At 37.7% G+C, this 19216-nt stretch overlaps 2 protein-coding genes across 2 annotated transcripts in view; one reads left to right on the top strand and one right to left on the bottom strand.

The window, feature by feature from the left end:
* Positions 1 to 3100: 3100 nt before the first annotated feature.
* LOC109173130 lies at positions 3101 to 4785 on the top strand. The gene is made up of 2 exons (XM_019322396.1): positions 3101 to 3647; positions 3930 to 4785. Exons 1-2 carry the CDS (start codon positions 3272 to 3274, stop codon positions 4649 to 4651), a joined length of 1098 nt encoding a protein of 365 aa, XP_019177941.1. The 5' UTR covers positions 3101 to 3271; the 3' UTR covers positions 4652 to 4785.
* A 155-nt stretch (positions 4786 to 4940) lies between these two features.
* The window catches only part of LOC109173120 (beta-galactosidase 8-like), a 35873-nt gene continuing 21597 nt past the window's right edge, over positions 4941 to 19216 (bottom strand). Inside the window, exons 2-20 of the mRNA XM_019322383.1 lie at positions 15218 to 15361; positions 14982 to 15077; positions 9314 to 9426; positions 9138 to 9204; positions 8955 to 9047; positions 8712 to 8855; positions 8525 to 8613; positions 8311 to 8416; positions 8122 to 8209; positions 7840 to 7958; positions 7395 to 7559; positions 7121 to 7317; positions 6916 to 7025; positions 6414 to 6523; positions 6154 to 6267; positions 5901 to 6002; positions 5613 to 5824; positions 5192 to 5528; positions 4941 to 5109 (exon numbers count right to left, since the gene is read on the bottom strand). Of these exons, the coding sequence (XP_019177928.1) occupies positions 5002 to 5109; positions 5192 to 5528; positions 5613 to 5824; positions 5901 to 6002; positions 6154 to 6267; positions 6414 to 6523; positions 6916 to 7025; positions 7121 to 7317; positions 7395 to 7559; positions 7840 to 7958; positions 8122 to 8209; positions 8311 to 8416; positions 8525 to 8613; positions 8712 to 8855; positions 8955 to 9047; positions 9138 to 9204; positions 9314 to 9426; positions 14982 to 15077; positions 15218 to 15361 (2514 nt within the window). The 3' untranslated portion in view covers positions 4941 to 5001. The remainder of the gene's footprint in view (positions 5110 to 5191; positions 5529 to 5612; positions 5825 to 5900; positions 6003 to 6153; positions 6268 to 6413; positions 6524 to 6915; positions 7026 to 7120; positions 7318 to 7394; positions 7560 to 7839; positions 7959 to 8121; positions 8210 to 8310; positions 8417 to 8524; positions 8614 to 8711; positions 8856 to 8954; positions 9048 to 9137; positions 9205 to 9313; positions 9427 to 14981; positions 15078 to 15217; positions 15362 to 19216) is intronic.

Genomic DNA, 19216 nt, shown 5'->3' with positions numbered 1-19216 from the left:
AGAGAAAAAAAACAAGATCAATGAACAGCAATCGTTATGCTATGGATCTGTGTCAAGCATGCATTACGGTAATAGTGCCGTTAGTGACACCGTTATCTTCTATTTTTTTTTTTTTTTTTAAATTTCAGACCGCTTCGTTCACTACTGGAAATTATGAAATTTCCGACCACCTGAAAGTGATCTTAAATTAAATCTAAATTAAAAAGTGGTCGGACATAGCTATAAAGGTTTTTCCGGACCCAAAAGTGGTCTGAACAAGGCTTTTGATATGATTTTTGATCATTTTCAGGTGGTCGGAAATTGGATAATTTTCAGCAGTGGTTATAGGAGTATATGTTCATAATTTTATTACTATATGTTCATAATTGTAAGTTCATAATGTCAGAGCTCTGTGTTCATAATTCCATAACTGTACATTCATACTTCCATAACTGTACATTCATAATTTCATAACTGTACATTCATAATTTCATAACTGTACATTCATAATTCCGTAACTGTACATTCATAATTCAATAACTGTAAATTCATAATTTTCGAAGCTCTATGTTCACAATTTTAGAGCTCTATGTTCATAATTTTATCACTATATGTTCATATTGTAAGTTCATAATGTCAAAGCTTTGTGTTCATAATTCCATATCTGTACAGTCATAATTCCCTAACTGTACATTCATAATTCAATAACTGTACATTCATAATTTTCGAAGCTCTATGTTCACAATTTTAGAGCTCTATGTTCATAATTGTATCACTATATGTTCATAATTGTAAGTTCATAATGTCAGAGCTCTGTGTTCATAATTCCATAACTTACATTCATAATTCCATAACTGTACATTCATAATGCCACAAACGAACAACGCCGTTAACTGCTAGACAAAATCATTTTAAAAAAAAAATTGGAATGCCGCGTTTTCTCTGAAAACGACGTCATTTTGGACTCGTGTCCACAATGCATTGTGGACACGAGTCCACAGCATAATTTGCGCAATGAACAGTAATGCGCCTAGCTGGGTGCGGAAGTAGCCCAAACGCGTGGCCCAAGCAGTATGCATTTTCCATTTTTCTCAGCAGTGGAGCACATAAAAAACTTAACTTGCAAGAAAAAAAATCACCAAAAAATCATCCCCACATTAGTTAAAAATCCATTTAGTGATTTTTGTTCTGCAAAAAAATCATGAAAAACCCTATTGGAATTGCCCTTAGGAATTTATCACGTAACACACATAGCATGAAGTGTTAACTCGTGAAGTAAAATTACATAATCGCTTTGTTAAAATTAATATAGACGGTAGTGCTTACAACCAATCTAATATAACAAATACTAGATTGAATGACAATACATGTACAGAGAGACTAACTTTACCGTAGATTGAATAACAACACATATGAATAGAGAACATATGATCTCAGTGTGAGGGTTTTGAACTCTCCTCCAAGTGAATTAAGACATATTATTGCCACTAACAATTCTGTAGTAGCCTATTCACGATTTTTTTTTTTTTTATTCTTTTATTTTGATGATTACCATCGTTTCGTTGTATTCGTTGTATGAAAAAAAATACATCTATAAAAAAATCAGAATTAAAATTTTAGAATCTTGGATGGAGTAATTTTATTTTATTTATTCAATCTCCAGATCTAAAACATCGAAAATATAGCATTAAACCATTAATGGAAGGCAATAAGTATAGTAGACTATACGGAGTATAATCCGGCCGACAGTACTACATATTCAATTAGTATATTTTAAGGTATGGTCAGAGATCCAAAGCTATAGAAGAAATATTACATAAATGATAAAGTACGTGGTGAAAGCTCATGTCTCCATTCTCCAAAGCCCAAAAGGGCACGATAAGTTCGCATCATTTTTAGGAACTTCCATTTGTCCCACGTGCTCTCCATATATCATATATACGAAAGGAAGTTGTATAAATTTAAAGGTGTCTCCGATATAAAAGACACTTTTAATGAAAATAATATTTGTTGATCTATATATATAAAAATAAAATATTATATTTGCACTAAAAATTCCAATTTACTTGAAAAGCATCTAACTTTCACACAATGCCAACCAATTTTTAAGTTTCACTTTTTGTTCTAAATCAATCAGAGTATGTTATATAAGCTCAGGTTTTGTGTCTACTCCCCCTTCATACCATTTTATTTATTTGGTTTGTTTAATGAGATTTGACTCCAGTTATTTACAATTTAATTTTGAGTTATATTTAAGTTAGTATTATTAGTATATAAAATTTATATATTTCAATCGGAATTACATTATGATGCAACTTAGATTTATAAGAAACCCGCAACTATTATCTAAATGTGCGTTCTGGGTGAAGCTCGTTTGGTGACCTTATCCGACAATGGATTACTAAGGTAAACCAGTCTAAATTGTTTATAGCTGACCGACTCAAACTAAAAAGACCAATAGACAGCTCTTAGGGGAATCGACCTAACGTACCTTGATCATGTAACTTGTGTTGGCAATAAGAGGCATCCATGGGTAGGTGTTACAAGTTGAAATAATGAATAGTCAAGGAAATTTGAAATGAACAAAAATACTTGCTTCAAACAAACACAGGTTTTCTGTGTACGCTAATGAAGCTTCTAAGTTCTAACAACCTCAATTTACTTGTTTTACAAAACAACCTCAACTTACAAGTTACAAAGCCAAGGTTACTAACAAACTTACAAATTAGAAAAACATTAGCTCACATTTACTTTTTAACTCTTCAATTTTTTATTCTCCATTCTCTGTTTTTCAAATTGAAGAAACATATAAGCTAAGTAAACAAATTTTCTGTTTTCTTTATCTAATTTTTCATTTCTCCAAAAAATTAGAGAAATTGTGTGACGAGGGAGAGCAAGTATCTATTTAGAAAGGAGATATTTATAAGGCCACTTTAACTCACACCTTACTATGTTAGCTAGCTTACTTTTACTTGGCATCGGTCTTTCTTAAATGAATAATTTGCCTTTCTACGGGAACCTGTAATCACTACTTAAGGGTGTCACTGCGTAAACGTCATTCTTGTGTAATGGGGCCAAAAGGAGAGGTAACAACAACAACAATAATAATATTGTTATTATTATTATATTATTATGCAGTCAAAAGTCAGAGGCTAGCTAGGCCATGCATATCATGCAGGGAAGAGGTTTCTCCAGCTGGTTTTTGCATTGAAAGAAGAAGACTAACATGACTTAAGCCTGAATCCAAGGCCATCTCTCACTTATTTAACTCCCCTCATCTCCCACTCTCTCCATGCAAAAAACCCAAACAATATATTTTTGTCTTTTGGCACATACACACAAAAGCCAAGAATATATGGATAGTAGAAAGCTGTGGCTGGTAGTGGTTTCCCTTCTTCTATCTGTGTTCTTGGATGCTGCCATTGCCCAAGCTCAGGGCAATGCCACTCGAAAGAAGTATCCATATGATGCAGCTTCCACTCACTATAGGGTGCTCACCCCGATGCCAAAAACCGGGCAGGAACGCGTCTTTTGTGAAGCCAGGGGGGCCTGCAACTACAAGACTCTCACCTGCCCATCTCAGTGCCCTCAGAGGAAACCTAAGAAGAACAAGAAACAGAAAGGCTGCTTTGTAGATTGCAGTAGTGTATGTGAAGTTACCTGCAAATGTAAGCCTTCACTGCCTTATTTCATTGCTGTATACTGTATAGAGATAACCTGCAGAGTTACATGTGTATATATATATAGTTCAGCAGAGGCCTAAGGGGTCAAGTCCAGCACCAGGTGGTAGGGGATAGTTGGGCGCAGGTTTGAAGGGCCAAGTCCAGCACCCTTTCTTTCGAAATGTGACACTGGCTGCTACGCACTATAGCTTGTTTTAGGCGTAGTGGTAAGCGCTTGATCTTAACACAGACAAATGATGGTTATCCTCTTCTTTCTTTTTGTGACAGGGAGGAGGCCTAGGTGCACTGGCTACGGTGCATTGTGCTACGACCCCCGGTTTGTGGGTGGTGATGGGGTGATGTTCTACTTCCACGGGGCGAAAGGGGGGGACTTTGCGATAGTCTCAGACGACAACCTGCATATCAATGCACATTTCATAGGGACTAGACCATGGGAGAGGACTCGCGACTTCACATGGGTTCAGGCTCTAGCGGTGATGTTCGACACCCACACTCTAGTCCTAGCAGCCAAGAGAGTGTCAAGGTGGGATGACAATGTGGACTCCCTAACTGTGAAGTGGGATGGGGAGACTGTGAATGTCCCCACAGAAGGAGAGGCAGAATGGAGGGCCAGCACAGGAGACAGAGAAGTGGTAATAGAGAGAACAGATGATGTGAACACAGTGAAAATGACAGTTTCTGGGCTGGTGGAATTGGCTGTCAAAGTTGTGCCTATAGGAGAAGAGGAGAACAGAGTTCACAACTACCAGATCCCCGCAGGGGACGCTTTCGCTCACCTGGAAACACAGTTCAACTTCTTCGGTCTATCAGACCGAGTCGAGGGAGTTCTCGGGAAGACTTACCAGCCCGCATATGTTAGCCCTGTCAAGAGAGGTGTCCCGATGCCTATGATGGGCGGGGAAGACAAATACAGAACAACATCCCTCTACTCACCTCTCTGCAAATTTTGCAGGTTCCAGAGACCCTCTGGGAGGGCTGCCACAATGTAATCATCATAATAGTGTCAATTAACCAATAAATGTGACAGGTTTCGAACACTTGTTTTAAGTATATATATGTATGCATTTCTTGTCAATGGATTTAAAGTATCTGTAATTTCAGCAGTGAAAGTTCTTCGTTTCTATAACACAGGGTATCCAAAAATAGATAAAACGGTAGCACAAAGTATAATTGACAACAAAAATGCAAATTGAAAGACTGCTTCTTGATTCAAAGATAATTCATTTCTTTCAGATATATATATGGTAACAGGGAGTACAAGTTTCTTCTTTTTCATTCTTTTATTCGTTTTTATTTTATGTTGAAATTTCGCGTTTCACAAATACCTACACAAGGTGCCTTAGGCACAAGAAGCTTCTACAGCTAAACTCTTTGTAACTCCTGCACACGGGTTGCCAAATGTGGAGCTCGAGACTCCAAGAGAGCAGTTTCGCGATCCAATGCAAGCCTGTGATTGTTTCGTGTTAAAAAGTCTTGGGATTGGAAAACTAAGTGCTTCGGTTATATAACACGAAGAAAAGGGAACTAACCTTCTTTACAACAGAAAGAGCGTTGGTGCTCCTGCATTTACCATGGATAAAACTTCCACAAGTCCCTTGAGGAGTGCCAAAGCTTGCAAATTTTATCGTCGAAATCACTTGGTTAGGAAGAGGGCACTCGAGAGAGAGCGTTGCACCTTCTTGTTTATGCCCCGATAGGTCTGAAGTCCACATGTCTACGGGCATTGGGTGAGACTCCGAAACTCTTGAGCATAGACTTCCTACCTCTCTAGTTGCAAATGATAGCTTGGTTGGATCTCCACCAACTTCCTCGAATACCACTAGCACATTTCCACTCGATTTTAGCCACGAACGAGGAACATGGTAACTGCATGATGTATACAACTCCAGTTCATGACAAAGATTCCTTAAAAAAATGCTACGCTTTAACTTTAGCAGATAGAATACTTACTAAGTCTGAGAAGGCTTTCCACAATTCGTGAGGCATTTATCAGAATTATAGGGTCCTCTGTAGTTACACCAATCAGTGCAACCACCATTTGAAGCAATATACGTTGGCCAGTACCGCCCAATGCTTTGTCCATTTACCCATGCCACCCCCTTTCCCATCCCCGTGAAATCTATAGCAAGCGGGCTATCACCACCAGGGGCATCAAAATTGGCCTGAACGAACAAGAAACACAAATTTGTAATTGTAAACACTAACTGTTTCAAAGAGAACGCAGCCCACAAGTATTACCTTGTACCATATTAATGGTTGATTTGTAGGCAAAGCAGGCTTTGACATCCAAAGCGAAGAATCTCCATTGAACAAGCTCAACTCTTCCCCTTTTAAACCAACCTACAAGTTCAGAGTAAAACGATGAGTCCACATTTTACTTTCGAAAGGGTACGAGCTTAAAAAGATATTGCAGACACATTAAAGAAATAAATTAATCTCGAAAGCTAAGACGTAGTGCTATACTGCTATACATTCTGAAATTACGATTAACCTGATATGTCCACTTCTGCGAGGAAAGATCAATACTTGATCCACTTTTCGAATCCTTCAGCTGCACTGGACCTGTAATCCCTGCTCCCTTTAAATCGAAATGTCCTCCATAATTCTGGAGTCAATTGCAGGTGTCAACAGTTCATCCACTAATCATCCCATTTTGCTCAATAAATCGATGAAACCAATCGGTATAGAACAAACATGCAAATAACAGCTTCTTACAAATACTTAAACACATTAAAATCAGAGATATCTAACCTGAAGTCCAACTGTCAAACTCAAGAGATCAATTTGATTTTTCCCCGCTACAAGGCTGACTGGAACGTCTATTGAAACTCTAGCATCTTTATTGCCTCCCTTGCCACTGCCTGGTAAACAACTAATTCGCTTTTGAACATTTGGGCAATATTATATGGTTAAGCAAATACTTTTAACATCAATCGTCTTACATTTAGGGCCTATTTTGAACAAAATATTGAGATATTAATTAAGATATATAGAGTGAGTCATGCTAAATTTACAATCATCTTCAAATCAAAACTTACCAAATGAGTAGCTTAGTATTGAATGTCAATTAGTGCACATTTGCAGATCAAAAGTATTGAGAATAGTCACCAAATATTGGGCTATACTTTTTGTTTTTATTGCTTTTGATATGCATAGGTGGTCAATAAGACGGTTAAAACCAAGGACCTAGCTAGTGTTAGAAAGATAATAACGAGAGAAAATAGTCGGTGTAACATAAGATGTTTTGCATCACCTGCAAGCTTTCCATTAATGAAAACGTGAAGGGCGTGTCCAAGTGACTGCACATGGAGAACTGCTTGAGATCCATCTTGCAGGAAAGGCTCATTGCCTTTAATTTCAATACTGCAAACGCAAGAAGTGAAAGCTTCAAAATACTAAAACATCAAAAAGAGTTGGAGATAATGATGGAAACCGTGCATTTGCATCAACTTTGGTACCTTAAAGAATACCATAGATAGTCACTTGCATCAGCTGTAGTATTTATTTGTTCCGCTAAACCATCCTTTGTGAAGGCCTTATCGCTTGAAATACCCACAGGCTCATTAACCCAACTCCAACCGGATAGTGATGCCCCGGAAGTATCAGCTTTAGAAGACTGACTGACAAATCTCGGGATGGTTGCTACAGAGTTAATCTGTCATCACAATTCAAAAGAATTAGGTCTAGTTGGTGTTTGCATGTTATTATTCGAGGAGGAGATTGAAAACAAACCTTTGCAGTATTAAGCGCCACATTCTTGCAGTCTGGTAAGATGCTTACAGACCAAGCGGGCAAGAGATAAGAATTTCCATTAAAGGTCACTGTCACATCAGCTTTGGTATGGATATTAGCTAGAAAGGCTGAGCACAGCCCTGATCCAGTCTTATAAACGCTGGCCTGACAACGGAAATGACTTCTCATTAGAATGCTCGTGAATGACTTTATCTTTACGAGATTTGTTATGGATGGAAGTCTTATCATGCATAAACACAAGTTCATTGGATTCAACAAGGCCAATCAATAGTAGATATCAAAATTTTATAGGTACTTCAGCAATGCACATTGATAAATACCCGTAGAGAAAAACGAATGCCACTTGTTTACTCCTAATGTGCTAGAGCAAACAAGAAGGTAAACTAAGAATCTCTTTGCATTTAAACTGTCAAGGTAATAGTACCTCCAAATATGAGCCGAGAGAAGTGGTGGTGGGATCAGTTGCGACCATAGCTGCTTCACAAAGCTTTATAGCCTTGTGTAGATCTTTTAAGTGGCCCCATTTCGGTTGTCTTATTTGGCCTACACCACACATGGAGATTTTCAAAACCTTCTTAACACAAGTCACAGAAAAGAAATTATTTGCACTAGAAAGTATAATTGTAGATTACATAATAGTTAACCAACCCTATAATTCCTACAAATTGACAAGAAAATTTTGGGTATCAAGATTCAACAACTTTACCATACTCATCGAGTGGAGCATCATAATCATAGGTTGTTGTAATAAAGGGTCCACCAGAGGATCGACCAAAGTTAGTTCCTCCGTGATACTGTTTAAACAAAGCCAAAAACAAATTATACAAGTAATGTGTTGTTATTTTTGCAGAGGGGGAGAGAGAAAGCAAGTATGAATTGCATGTCCCAACAATACCATGTAATAATTCTGTAAGGTTCCACCCAGCTGGTAAAACCTAGCCACTGCAAAAGCAACGTCTTCTACTGGTCTATAAGGCACAGGGCCACCAAATGAAGTAAACCTGAGATTCAAAAGAACCATATCATCTGAGTAGAAGAGGGATCCTTAAATTCATATTTCACTGGATTAGATTGCTTGTCTACCCTAACGCAAGAAAATAAAGACTTACCATCCAGTCCAATTCTCGGTCCACATTTTTGGCTTCTTATCAGAGTTGGGCGTAAACTGGTCACAATAGAACCCATTACAAGTGTTTATCTGTCAATTCACAACTTCGAATTATTCGCTAGTTCAGTAGATATTTTCAAACTACTACTAGATGAAATTAATACATAAGATGGAAGAAAGCAACTCACGATAGGATCAGGAGCATCTGCTTGCTGGCACATAACCCATGGTACCCCGGTATCCAACGAGGTAGCCATTGCTGCTGCCCATTCCACATATGGTTTAGCACGAGGTCCATAGTCGCGTTGAACATTACCATACTCATTTTCAATCTGCACGGTAATAAAAGCAATTAACTTGATTCAGTATACTCATCACCCAGAGATTCAAATTCCAAATCGTTACACAAAGAAGCCAGCCTAAGATAGTACCTGAGACAATATGATGGGACCTCCTTGGGATGCATAGAGATTTTCTTGCTTCATCAAGTCAACAATCTTGGTCGTGAACCGCTGCATTTCAGCCTGGAACAGGACCACTTGCATTAACAGGTAATATGAAGACAGAAGCTATTGACAAAAACTGGAAAATAGTAACTAGCATGACGTACAAACCTTGAACGGCTCGTTGTTAGATCGAAGTTCAATCCCAGGTATAAAATGCAACCAGACAGGAAACCCACTGTTTCAAGAAAACACATCATGCCCACATTAGTTAACACCAACCTCAACATTTGCAAAATGAAAGACAAGTAAATTTCTAAAAATATAGCCAGAAGAAGAACATGTACCCATAGTTCCACTCAGCACAGGCATAAGGCCCAATACGTAGATGAACAAATAAACCAGCTTCTCCAACCAGTTTCACAAATTTAACAATATCTTTCCTCCCTTCAAAATCATACTGCAGAAATCCCTTATCATATCAGCACCCTTTAGGCCTTTACTTTTTTCAATATTTTGGTTAATAAATTAACAAAGGCAGACAAATTAATAATCAAAAAAGTTTTAGTTTTCTTAAAATTTAACCCTGGGCATTACCTAATCCGTTTGATAAACTTTGAAAAACAAAAACAAAAACAAAAAAGCGGAGAAGCTCAAGCCATTACTCCAAACTAAGTGATGCATTCGTGGGACAACAGTACTACCGCAAAAGGCTCAAATCTCACAGATCAGCCATGCCCTTGATTTAAGCAATCTTATTTATTCTCTTTCCTTTTTCAATATTATTCAGAATCTCTTTATAGTTGGTAATTATCTTTCCTTCCTTAGTTAAGTATGTTGGTAGTCCTTAAATATGACAAGAGTATGTAATTGAAGGACAAGTTGGAATTTGAATAAAGATCTCTCAAGAAGGTTTCTCTTCTTCCAACTCTCTGTCCTTAATCTCAGACTTCTCTACTGCCACCATAGGTAGAGCTAAGTCTTCCTATTCCTCCTCTTCAGTATTCCATAGGCCCGTAACGCGAAGTATATCTCGTGATCGTATCAACTTGGTTCCCGTTGCCGGCGTTATGGGCAGTAACATCACTGAAGATCCTGCTTTCAAGGCACTGCAGAAATCTGTTCGCTCCCATGAAGCTTATGCTGACAAAATTGAGAACCTCTCGGCCACTGTGTCTTCCCTCTCTGCAACACAACACCAACAAGCAGCTTCCCTTGTTAATCTAGAACAAATGGTGAAACAACTTCTGATTGCTCAGGGCAAAACACCAGTCTCCGAAGTTGAATCAGAAACAGTGCACCAACTGGAAGGGGATTCGGCTATCCAAGAAACACCGGATGATAATCACTCCCTCATTCGATATGCTAAGATGGACTTTCCATTGTTTTCTGGAGATGAAGATCCTCTTGTATGGCTGCTACGTTGCGAATCCTATTTCCGAAATGCCAATATTCAGGATTCAGATCGCATAACTTTTGCCTCACACCATATGATTGGGGAAGCCCAATTATGGTACCATTCTGAAACGGAGTTAATGCAGTTCTCCTCATGGGCTGCCTTCAAAAAAGAGTGTTGTCTCAGCTTCGGGCCACCACGCAGCATTAATGCATTAGGTGAACTTAAACAATTGTTTCAAGCAGGCCGGCATATCGATGAGTATGTCAAAGACTTTCGAACACTGTTGGTACGGGCAGGCACAGTACAACCCAACCAGCGAGTAGATTTGTTTACCGGTGGATTGGATGAAATAATCCGTATAGATGTGGAGCGCACCAAACCAACGACTCTGAATGAAGCTATCAACACAGCCAGGGATCTTTCTCGCAAATGCCACCTGTTGGGCCTTTTGTCCTCCAAACCTAAACCTCTGCACACCAGTACACAAACTGCCCCGTCATCCGCCCGTGTTCCATTACCCATACGTCCATCACCCAACCGACAAAAGCCCAAATTTAAATTCCTCACACCCGAACAAAAGGCCGAACGCGTAGCCAAAAACTTATGCTACAATTGTGATGAAAAATATTTTCCAGGTCATAAATGCCGACACCTCTTTATGCTATGGACATTAGAGGAGGGTGAAGAACCACCTGCTTTGGAGGATTACACGGAGGACTCCCCGGCATTCAGCTTGAACGCAATCTCCGGGGTGACAAAGGGGAATATGATGAAAGTGAGGGTCAAAATCGCAGCCACTGTTATCGTCGCACTCTTGGACTCGGGCAGTTCAGACAACTTCATCAACGCTGAGACAGCGCGTGATTTGGGACTCCGAATGACACCGCTTAAGGACCTCCGCGTGCGAGTGGCAAATGGGGATTGTTTGTCTGCTTTAGGTGTATGTGAGGCAGTCACTTTCACCAAGGGACACGACAGTTTTTCAGCAACATTATTTGTGCTTCCTTTGGCTGGGTTTCAGATGGTTTTAGGGGTGAAATGGCTGAGAGAATTGGGCCCTATAACCTGGGATTTCAACTCATTGCAGATGACTTTCTACCACTGCAACACTGCAGTAACCTGGACAGCAGAAGAAGGATGCCTTTTCCCTGCTCTGCATGCTATTCCACCGCCAAGTTCAAATGCAGACGTCTTAGAGGGATTGCTTGCCCTCTTTGGTGACATTTTTTCTGAAGTTACGGCGCTGCCACCAGCACGGGAGTGCGATCATCGCATAATTTTGCAATCCGGACCAGACCCTGTGGTTGTAAGACCATACCGTTACCCACAGCTCCTCAAAGATGAGATAGAAAAACAGTGTGCGGATATGCTTCATCACGGCATCATTCGACCTAGCAAGTCTCCATTCTCATCACCATGTTTGTTAGTCCGAAAACATGATTTGTCGTGGCGGTTTTGCGTTGACTATAGGGAACTAAATGCCCGAACAGTTAAAGATAAGTTCCCTATACCTATCATTGATGAATTGCTTGATGAACTACATGGCTCCAAATTTTTCACAAAGTTGGATTTGCGATCCGGTTATCACCAAGTTAGAATGCACCCCGAAGATGTTGAAAAGACGGCTTTCCGGACTCATCATGGCCACTTCGAATTTTTGGTGATGCCCTTCGGCCTTTCTAACGCACCATCCACATTTCAATCTTTGATGAATGAGGTCTTCGGTCCCTACCTGCGGAAGTTTGTATTGGTATTCTTTGACGACATTTTAATATACAGTGCTTCTTGGGTGGAGCATCTCCAACACATGCGTCTGGTTTTCCTCTTGCTGCGCCAACACACACTCTTTTTAAAGAAGAGTAAATGCACATTTGGAGTAGATCATGTAAGCTACTTGGGTCATGTGATATCTAGCCAAGGTGTGGCAGTAGACGAAACGAAAGTGCAAGCCGTCTCCGATTGGCCTACGCCAGGGTCTACCACAGCTCTTAGAAGCTTCTTGGGCCTTGCTGGTTTTTACCGCCGGTTCATCAAGAATTATGGTATCATTGCAGGACCACTTACAAATCTCTTACGAAATCAAAACTTTAAGTGGTCCTCCGAGGCCGAGGCTGCTTTTATTTCTCTCAAACGGGCTTTGTGTTCAGCGCCTGTCCTCCAACTTCCAGATTTTTCCACTCAATTTGTGGTTGAATGTGACGCTTCAGGTAGTGGCATTGGTGCAGTGATTCACCAAAATGATCATCCAATAGCTTTTTACAGCCGGAAGCTAGCAGACAGACACTTGAAGCTTCCAGCCTATGAAAGGGAATTGATTGGGTTGTCGCAAGCTGTACGGAATTGGCGGCATTATCTCTGGGGCAGGAACTTTGTCATCCGAACAGATCATTACAGCTTGAAATATCTCCTTCAACAGCGGTTGACGACATCCCCGCAACAACATTGGATGAGCAAGCTGCTAGGATTTGATTTTGAGGTTCAATACAAGCCTGGAAAATTTAACACGGTGGCTGATGCTCTGTCACGACAGAACCAGCTAGAAAGTAGTAGCTGCTTGGCCCTCTCTATTCATCATTCAGACTTATTGGACGACATCAGGACCCATACACGCCTTTTTCCAAGGTTAGCGGAGTTCGAACAAAAGATTGCTGATTCATCTCTTGGCTGGAACTTCCAGAATGGGCTTTTCTTTTACAAGGGAAAAATATTCATCCCTCCAGATACTGCTCTCACTTCACGCATAGTGGCTGCCACCCATAATGCAACACACGAGGGAGTTCAGAAAACAGTCCACCGCCTACGGCGTGAATTTTATTGGCCAAAAATGGTTTCAGATGTTCGAGATTTCATCAGCCAGTGCACAGTTTGCCAACGTACAAATGGGAGAACCTTCACCCTGCCGGTGTTCTCCAACCCCTCTCCATTCCGGAACAGATTTGGGCAGACATATCCATGGATTTTATTGAAGGCCTACCGAATGTATATGGGAAATCGGTTATCCTGGTGGTCGTCGATCGGTTATCCAAGTATGCTCACTTCCTTGCCCTTCAACACCCATACACTGCTTCTTCAGTCGCACAAGCATTCTTTTCTCAGATATTCAAGCTTCACGGATTGCCGGAGTCTATTGTGAGTGATCGGGATCCAATCTTTACTTCTGGTTTCTGGAATGAATTATTTAAACTTAGCGGCTCTAAATTGGCTCGTTCGTCAGCCTACCACCCTCAAACTGATGGGCAGACAGAAGTTGTCAACCGCACCATTGAGCTCTATTTAAGATGCTTTGTTGGGGACCATCCACGTAAATGGGTGGAGGCACTTGCGTGGGCAGAATATTGCTATAATACCTCTTTCCATTCGGCTTTACGGACCACCCCCTTTAAGCTGGTTTATGGTAGGGATCCTCCTCGCCTCCTCTCATATGAGCCGGGCCTCTCAAAGCTAGCTGCAGTCGACGAGGCTTTGAAGTCCAGGGATGAAATACTTCATGATGCTCGACATCACTTGAAAACGGCACAATCTCGTATGGAGCAAACCTACAACCAAAAACACCGGGATATATCCTATGAGCCTGGGGCGTGGGTGTGGGTTCGTCTTCAGCCGTACCGCCAAAACTCCTTGACCATGCGGCGCACTCACAAACTTTCACATCGGTATTTTGGGCCATTTCAGGTGCAGAAACGAATTGGGTCAGTTGCCTATCAATTAGAATTGCCAAGTGATTGCAGAGTGCACAATGTTTTCCATGTTTCACTCCTAAAGCAGTATAATGGGCCTCCACCGGTTACTACACCGTTGTTGCCTCCCGCTGTGAATGGGCGTTTTGAACTGCGTCCTGCCAACATTCTTGCCACTCGTATGAACAGAGGGAATACAGATCTATTAGTGCAATGGGAAGGCTTGCAGGAAGAAGATGCCACTTGGGAAAGTTTAGATGATTTTTGCCAACGTTTTCCATCCTTCAAGCTTGAGGACAAGCTTGATCTCCAGGACGGGGGTGATGATGCATTCGTGGGACAACAGTACCACCGCAAAAGGCTCAAATCTCACAGATCAGCCATGCCCTTGATTTAAGCAATCTTATTTATTCTCTTTCCTTTTTCAATATTATTCAGAATCTCTTTATAGTTGGTAATTATCTTTCCTTCCTTAGTTAAGTATGTTGGTAGTCCTTAAATATGACAAGAGTATGTAATTGAAGGACAAGTTGGAATTTGAATAAAGATCTCTCAAGAAGGTTTCTCTTCTTCCAACTCTCTGTCCTTAATCTCAGACTTCTCTACTGCCACCATAGGTAGAGCTAAGTCTTCCTATTCCTCCTCTTCAGTATTCCATAGGCCCGTAACGCGAAGTATATCTCGTGATCGTATCACTAAGACTCTTGAATCTTGATACATACACCAATAAAAGGAAATTCTTTTTGTTTTCTTGTTTAGTAAAATTTCCTTAACAATTAAAATAAAAAGGCAAAAATTGAAGAACAACCAAGAAAACGCGTGAATCTGGAAAAGAATAAAAATCTCAAGAATTATATATATATATATATATATATATATATATATATATATATATATATATATATATATATATATATATATATATATATTATCATAAACCTGGTTTCTAACTGGTTCGTGCAAGTCCCAGAAAACATAAGTGTCGATAACATCCAAACCTCCATCCTTCGATTTCTGAATCAAGTCCGGCCACATCTGCATTTTATGTTCACAGAAAAATAAAAATTAAAACTTTACTGCACAGACACATGAACAAATGGTGGTGTAGAGAGACAAAGATATACAAGAGCTTGAGAGAGAGAGAGAGAGAGAATGAGGAGAGGAAGCTCTCTCACATCAGGAGTGCTCCGAGGATAGTGGATGGAGCCGGAGATCAAGACCCTCCGTTTGCCGTCAATGACCAATGCACGGTGATCATACGTCACATTGGCGGCAAACGGTGGCAAGCACTGCAACAGAACCACCGCGAGCACCACCGCCACACCTCCCCTCATTTTCACCGTCATCGCCACTCAACTGCTCATCAAAAGCCCAGTCTTTATTTCTCCCCAAGACAGATTTTGAAACCGTAAATATATATATATATATATATATATATATATATATATATATATATATATATATATATATATATATACACACACACACACACACAGAGACAATGAGACACTCGTTAGTCCTTACTGTTGTGTGCAGAAATGGGATTTCTCAAAAGTTCTTTCTTGGAAGCGCTAATTCCTGAGGTTTCTTTGGCCGATACCTTAAATTTTTCTACGAGTTTATCTTACAATTAAGTTGCGTAACTTAATTAAGAGTATATGAGAAAGGAGCGGTCGAGCTCTCTATCATGCGCCGCCGCCGTGCCGCCGGTCTTATCCTGAGACCACGTTACAACGTCGGTGCGTCGCCTTCTGCTTCGTTATTAGCTGCTCACTCTTCTGCAACTAAGCTTTGCTTAATGCTTGTAGCTTGGCACCATCTTTATATTAACGCGCTAAATCTCTACTCTTAATTAAGAAATTACTATATTTTTCTTAAATTTTACTATTATTATATGATTATATGATTGTGATTATCTCTAAAATAATAGCTGGCTCGAAACACAGAGTTGTTACTTATTACCAACAAGTGTCTATTTATTTTTAGAAAATATTATTGTTACTAATAAGTATAATTATTACTATCTTAGCATGTACACGAAATACGCAAATGGAGAAGATATATAAAGATAACGGTAAAGGTGACTAATCAAAAAGTAAATCGAAAAGGAAGATCATAATCATACTTACATTTGGATTGTATTTAATTAATTACTTTAAGTTTTTAATTACAAATTTTAAATGACATTTTTATCCAAATATTTGATATTATTAAAATAACTCTGAATTTGAGCAGAAAAACTTGGTCAGACACTTATGTTATTATATAATATATATACTAGTTTTCCACGTTCATTGCGCGAATAAGATAATGTCCAATATTTATTTTTAAATAAATATTACAAAGTATATCAATGCAGGATTATATAGGAGATGTTCATGCATAGATAATTGCATTTTGAATTTGTTTATTTATGTTGGTAATTCAAGGTACATAATGTAAAAATAATATATGAGAGATTAATTATAATTGTCATTAAATTAAATGTTTAAAATTTTGTAAAAACTCTAGGCTAAATACTTAGTCTAAAAATGATAGTATAAATAAATACTACTTTTGGTTTGAATTTCTCTAAATCTTCGTAATTTTTTTTTGGATAACATTGTCATTGTCTTCATCTTCGGTACTTGACCTTTTCTTTGTTATTAGTAGTATGTCATGTGCAATTGAGTTATTGATTGTAGTATAGAGGACAACATCATGAAATGAGATTATGATGTAAGAAGTTATGGATTTGCTTTGTTGTGTATATGACTGGATCATAGTTGTACTATGAACTTTTGATCTTGCAAGTGCATGTTAATATTCGGCAGTGTTTGTTTTTTCCCTACTTGTTTCATATGTTGTGAGATGTGTGTTGTAAATTCTCATGTGGAAATATTTAACAAAATATTAATATTTATTAAAAATTTACTATTTTTCTTAAATGATGATATTATTATTATATGATTGTGATTATTACAAAAATAATAGCTGACTCGAAACACAGAGTTTGTTAGTCAGTATTATGTATTACCGACAAGTGTACGTTTATTTTTAGAAAATATTACTATTATTACCATAATAAGTATAATTATTAGCCCATTGACAAGTCAATGCCATATACAAATGAATAAGATAAAGATGGCTGTAAAGGTGACTCATTAAAAAGTAAATCAGAAAGGAAGAATTAAGATCGTAATCATAGTTACTTTCCGATTTTATTTAATTAATTACTTCAAATTTTTAGTTACTAATTCTAAATGACAATTTTGTCTAAATGTTTGACATTACGAAAATAACCCTGAATTTGGACGAAAAAATTTAGTCAGAGACTTCTGTTTTATATATATATATATATATATATATATATATATATATATATATATAACGGTTTTTTGGTATTATAAAAATAAAAAATTTTATTTTTTATTATGTTATATTATTTTTTATATTATGTTATAACATAATAAAAAATAAATTTTTTAATATAACAAATGTTGAGCCTATATAATTATATTTTTTAAAAATTTATGGGCCATACATATATATATATATATATATATATATATATATATATATATATATATATATATATACTAATTTTTTACGCGCATTGCACGATTGAGATAGTGTTCAATGTTTTTTTTTTTAATAAGTACTTTAAAGTATATCAAGGCATGATTATATTGGAATTGTTCATACATAAATAATTGAATGTTGAATTTGCGTATTTAAATAGGTAATTCTAAGTTTACAAATGCAAGATAATATAGTCAAGATTGATTATAATTGTCAATAAAATAATTGTATAGGTATGGTTGAAACCAAATACGGGACATAAGGGAGATCAAATAAAAATTATGGCATAAAACATTAAATATATACTAATATTGAAGAGCTAACTGTTGATTGTCAAACAAGGACATCGCGAGGTAGTTTCTCACTTCAATTTGTTGTGTGATTTGAATACTCTTTTTGTCTATAAACCTCCCAAGTAGTTAATATGATTGGCTTAATTTTTTTTTAAAACAATCATCATCATCATCATCATCATCATCATCATCATCATCATCATCATCATCATTATTATTACTAGTATTTCACCCGTGCGATGCACAGACATAAATTTGGAAATATTGCATTTATGTTAATAAATTGAGAGTAATTTTATTTATTATTATAGTGGCTATATGCCCTATTTTTCAAAATTTGCAGCATTTCTAAATTTAAAAAAATTGTTACGTATATACAAAACAATAATAACATTATGATATGACATTGAATATCGGTAAAAAATTACAAATTATTGAAAATTTCTTTGTACACTACGTACATTTTCTGTAGTGTTCAAACCCACATTAGAGTCACCACATATTAAGATTTTCAGCCCATCTGGATTACTAACCCGAGATGCTGCTACATACAACTGTCCATGCTTAAACACGGGTTTCTTTAATAGTAATCCGACATTAGATAAAGTTTGTCATTGACTCTTGTTTATTGTCATAGCATATGACAACATTATTGGAAATGGCTTCCTCTGAAATTTAAACGGTAGTCTTGGGTCAGAAGGAGTCAATCTCAATCGTGGTATTAGTACCCTGGTGCCTACATTGTTGCCACAAAGAATTTGAGCTTCAATCACATGGTTTCCTAATTGTGTAATGATAAACCTTGTACCATTGCACAATCCCAAGGAGTGGTTTTCATACGGCATTTGAGTGCTTGACGGGGTGTTGAATTCTGGTATTGAAATGTCCTGATCTCTAAAGTTGATATGATTCTCTTTATCCAAATGATTTTGCAGATTGCTAGATTGTTTTTGAAAACATTCATCTTCTGCCATATTAAATACGCAATTAACACTGAGTTTACTTAAATAAATAAATAAATAAATAAATAAATAAATAAATATATATATATATATATATATATATATATATATATATATATATATATATATATATATATATATATATATATAGGGATGCACTCAGGTGTGAATAAGTGCTCAGGAGGGAAATGCGAACGAATCAGCGCGCGACACGTGTCCAGATCTAATAACTTAAAAAAACACGGTGATATTTTCGTAAATAGTTGAACATCGAAGTGCAAGTAAAATCACTAACAAGTGCACCTACTTTCACCTATAAGTGCATGTAATTTTGCCTTGTTAGCATTCACTTTTCGTA

Source organism: Ipomoea nil, unplaced genomic scaffold, assembly GCF_001879475.1.
Source record: "Ipomoea nil cultivar Tokyo-kokei standard unplaced genomic scaffold, Asagao_1.1 scaffold0146, whole genome shotgun sequence".
In the NCBI taxonomy this organism is placed as follows: domain Eukaryota; kingdom Viridiplantae; phylum Streptophyta; class Magnoliopsida; order Solanales; family Convolvulaceae; genus Ipomoea; species Ipomoea nil.
This window is presented reverse-complemented; position numbering and strand designations above follow the sequence as displayed.